This window comes from Platalea leucorodia, assembly GCF_965183815.1.
Source record: "Platalea leucorodia genome assembly, chromosome: 2".
Taxonomy (NCBI): Eukaryota; Metazoa; Chordata; class Aves; order Pelecaniformes; family Threskiornithidae; genus Platalea; species Platalea leucorodia.
The window spans coordinates 11,981,782-11,986,051 of NC_138824.1; the positions used below are offsets into that span (position 1 = coordinate 11,981,782).

Sequence of the window (4,270 nt, forward strand, 5' to 3'; positions counted from 1 at the left end):
ATAATGATTTCTGTTCAGATCAACAAGGTAGAAGCAATTAAATAAAATCAAGGCTACTTTTCCAGAAGACAAAAAAGTGTTTATTAAGGTTTTTAACTTAACTATGGTTTCTCTCTCTCCTCACAGACCGGGAAGCTCCTTCAGAAGGAGGACTCACAACTGGAGCATACGACACAACTACTGCAAAAAATAAGACCATCGCAAAGGGTAAGGATTTCTTAAAATGTCATTTAAAACTCTTCAGATTAATGGATAGATTTCTCATGAACTACTTCTCTTTTAACAGATTATGACAGCAAAGGGAGCAATTTTTTTGGCAAAACTTTGAGTCCTGGAGAAGCCAGCCTGATACTTGCAGCCTTTTTTTTCATTGGACTTGTTCTGCTGTCAACAGTATTAACCTTCTTCTGCCTCGTCACCCGCCAAGGAAGCAAGATCCATTACACAGCTCTGCATGACAAAAGTGCACTTCTATCAGATTCCCTGTAAATCCCCACTTTTAGCATCATTCACAGAGCCGCACTGGATTTCATGACATGCTGCTAATAAAACTGGAGCAAGACATGCTGATAGTCCTACCCCGTAGCCAGTGCTCGCAAGAGTGAACAGGAGCTGTAGGGTTCAGCTCCGAGAGCCACGTACCACCCATCACCGTTTCCACTCCTCGGGAGTTCAGCTGAGCTTTGCCCAAGATCAAATTTGGCAGACGAGCAGAGCAGCACACCTCTCGGCATCCACACCGGCCGCAAAGGACTTATCCACGGGAGTGAGGAGCGGGCAGCACGGCATCCATGCACTCTGTGCAGAAACACGGGCTTCACGCTAGGGAATAAATACCACCAGGGACTGTTTTAAGCATGCTGGCTTCTGAAGGAGCAGGTGTCAATGTGGAAGTCTCCACAGTTTCCCAAAGTCCGGCTCAATGAATTCACCGACATTTAAGCGAGTCCCCTTTTTTTGGCCTGTTAAATGAGGAAACTGTGCACTGGGGACAGATTTTTAAAGGCATTTAGGGACATACCAATATATTTCAGCATCTGATGGAGTTCAGCAGTGCCCCTGCTGTTAGTTTCTAACAGCTTTTGTTAATCCCTTTAAAAATCTAGCCCTGAGCAACCTCCCAGAAAGTTAGGTGACTTTGTAACTGCTGCTCGTTGTGGTCCTGATTCTGTACCTCTTCTTTACACCGCGTAGCACCTCACTCCCTACCTGTAATGAAGCCATCAGGAGGCTGATCCCTGCGCTCTGCAAGGAAGACAGGCAGAATCAGGCCGTGTTTAGCGATACTTGAATGTTTGTAGCTCATTTTTAATTAGCTAGTGCTCACCCTTGCCTGCTCACGTCAGCTACAGCTCTTGCAGAGGAACTCCAGAACAAACACGTCCGTGAAACTGTTTGTTTATCCAAATTTGAATTTGAATGTAAATTCAAGTTGCTGGGGTTTTTTTAATTTTATTTTTCCCACTTCTGTATTTTGAAGTATGTTCAAATGTAGGAAACTTTACTGCCCATCACTCTTTTTGTAGCTTAATGGTGTCCTGGATTGATGTCCAGTTAACCAATATGTTGAAGTTTCGTGGATGTTTCTCAGTTATTTCTTGATTCTTTGTTTTCCCCAGTCATTCAAGAGCACACCCGTGAGGTACAACTGCAGGACTGAGCCCACATATGAGTTAGTTATACCACAGCAATAAACACTTCCAGACTCCTCCTCTAAATCTTCCTTTTGAGCTGACAAAAACAAATACTCTAAGCCCTTTCATCTTTCTGTTTTGTAAACATTAAAACTGAGGTCTCCTGTTCTGTGCAAAACCACTGTCTGTCTGTGCAGAACATTTGCTCTCTGTATACATACAAAATTAAAGCCTTTCACCTAAACATACACTGTTAATAAAGGAAATTCTTTGGTACTTTCCTTTTAAAGTAGCTAATGCATCTGACGTTTTAGAAACAGAATCACAAATATATCTTGACCGTAGAAAATAGCCAGCCAAAGTGATTACAACAATAACAAAAATCCGGTTATTTGTATGAACCTTCTGGCACAGTTCACTTCATCTGTCACGCTTCTCAGCGGGCTGGTGGCTGCGAAAGAGGAACGAAGCCTCCAAAGGCCCTCAGGGCCTCAGGACGGCACGGCTGCTTGCCCAGGCGACACAGCCGGCCACAGAGAGCGTGAAGCATCACCGAAAGTGCAAAGCGTTGCATTTGACATTGCCTGCCTGGCGCAGGCAGCCCCGTGGCCAGCTGTGCCCCGGCACCCGTGTTAGAGGACAGCATCTGCGTTGGGCTGAAGGACCAGCGGGAACACAGAGCAAAACAACAGAATGAACAAGGGAAGAAAACGAACAGGTCACCAGGACAGGTGTGTTCTCCAGAGAGCCCTCCAGGCCCTCCGGTACAAAGAATGTGGATTACGAACTTGGGTAGCAGCTGGTGCCTGTCCTAGCACCAAGAGCTCAAAAGGTGACAAATGCGAGATCAACCTTTCAAAACTTCCCAGAGGAATAAGCAGCTCTGACATCCACACAACGCAAGCTGGTAGAAACTGTTCTAAAAAAAAAACCAGAAAAGTGGCCAAAGGAACAAAACAGATCACGGAAGAATCAATACTTTTTTTTTTCCTTAAAGAAAATTGTGCCACAGCAAGGTTTTGAAGGACTCAACATGTAGATAAGAGACCTGGATGAATATAGCCTGCTTACATTTCCGTAAGACATTTGAGAAGGTCCTTAGTTAAAGCTTCTTAAAGAAATGAAATCACCATGGGATGAGAGGAAGGGTCCACGGAGGCTAAATAACGGGTCAAAAGACAGAAATAAGTGGCCGGATTTCACAGGGGAAGTCACTCATGGGGTGCTGCAAGGACCCTTGCTCTTCACGGTTTTCTGTAAGGGTTGAGTTTCAAGTTGAGTGACAATCCTAAGTATGTGTAGCGTGAAAAACAAGTGATAAAAAGATAAAATTTAGTACTGCTACATTTAGAGTAGTACTTGTGGAAAAAAGCAATCCTAGCCCTATGTGCATCATACTGTCTAAGCAACGCAGAAATGGGATCTTATTTGCAATAGTTTAATGACAACATTAGCTCAAGTACTCTTTAGTGGGCAGAAAGGCAACCGAATATTAGGAAGCAGCCGGAATTAAGAACAGAACAAACCAGAAACCAGCTTAGTACCATTACATGAATGTCTGGGGCACCTGGGTCTTGAATGCAGCGTGAGTCACATCCCCCGGCCCTGTCCAGGAGAGGACCCTGCAGCACAAGAACAGCACAGAAAGAAGGAAGGGAATCAGGGTTGTAGAACAGTTGCCATATGAGGGATGATTTCCTTGGATTGGGGCTTGAAAAAATAGAAAGGACAACTGAAAGCAGATAGGATAGAGGTTTGATAAAGGGAGAGCTGAGTGGCAGAAGCAGCCTGAGCTAGGGGAGCGCTACGTGCAAAGCACCGCACGGGAGGTGGCTCTTCACGGGGTGGACGGTCACCTCCGTAACTCCTGGTCTGAGGGGGCTGAGGAGGATGCTCCGAGCTTACAGAGGTTCAGAAAGCAACTGGGAAAATATAAGGGGGAAAATAAATTCAGGGTGATTAAGGGTGAAGGCACGCCACTGACTCCCACAAAAAGTGACTTGAGATGCGGCGGTGGCGACCGAACACGTTGAAATGCCACAGCACACGGTGCGAGGTGGATTAAGGGCTTGGAGCACCTGCCAGACGCGGTGGGGGGAGAGAGCTGGGGCGGCTCAGCCTGGAGGAGGAAGGGGTGACTCGGGGGGATGCCATCCGTGTCTGCAGACACCTGGGGGGTGCGGGGCTGGCGGGGCCAGGCTCTTCCCGGCGGTGCCCCGCCCGCGGAGCGGAGGCAACCTGCAGCGTCCCCGTCTTTGGGGACACCCCGAGGAGCCCCTGCAGGACCCCACCTCCTGCTCTCCCCCACCCTCCGGGCGGGGGGGCCCAGCCCACGCCCCGGCACAGCCCCCCCGCCCGCCGGCCGCAGCCGCCCGGGGCCGGGCCGGGCTGCGGGGGCGCTGCCGAGCCGCGGCGGGCGGAGCCCAGCCCAGCCCAGCCGGGAGGAGCCGAGCTGAGCCCAGCCCAGCCCAGCCCAGCCGAGCCGGGCGGAGCCGAGCCGAGCCGAGCCAGCCGCGGCGGGCGGAGCCGAGCCGAGCCCAGCCCAGCCCAGCCGAGCCGAGCCCAGCCGAGCCGGGAGGAGCCGAGCCGAGCCGAGCCCAGCGTGCCGGGCCGAGCCGGTCCGTGCCGCGCTCGCC

At 50.0% G+C, this 4,270-nt stretch overlaps 1 protein-coding gene across 1 annotated transcript in view; it reads left to right on the forward strand.

Annotated features, from left to right (window-relative positions):
• HEPHL1 (hephaestin like 1) overlaps positions 1–489 on the forward strand; it is a gene marked incomplete at both ends in the record, with an annotated part of 32,501 nt that extends 32,012 nt beyond the window's left edge. The window contains 2 exons of the mRNA XM_082337638.1: positions 127–207; positions 287–489. Coding sequence (XP_082193764.1) covers positions 127–207; positions 287–489 — 284 coding nt within the window. The remainder of the gene's footprint in view (positions 1–126; positions 208–286) is intronic.
• Positions 490–4,270: the final 3,781 nt, after the last annotated feature.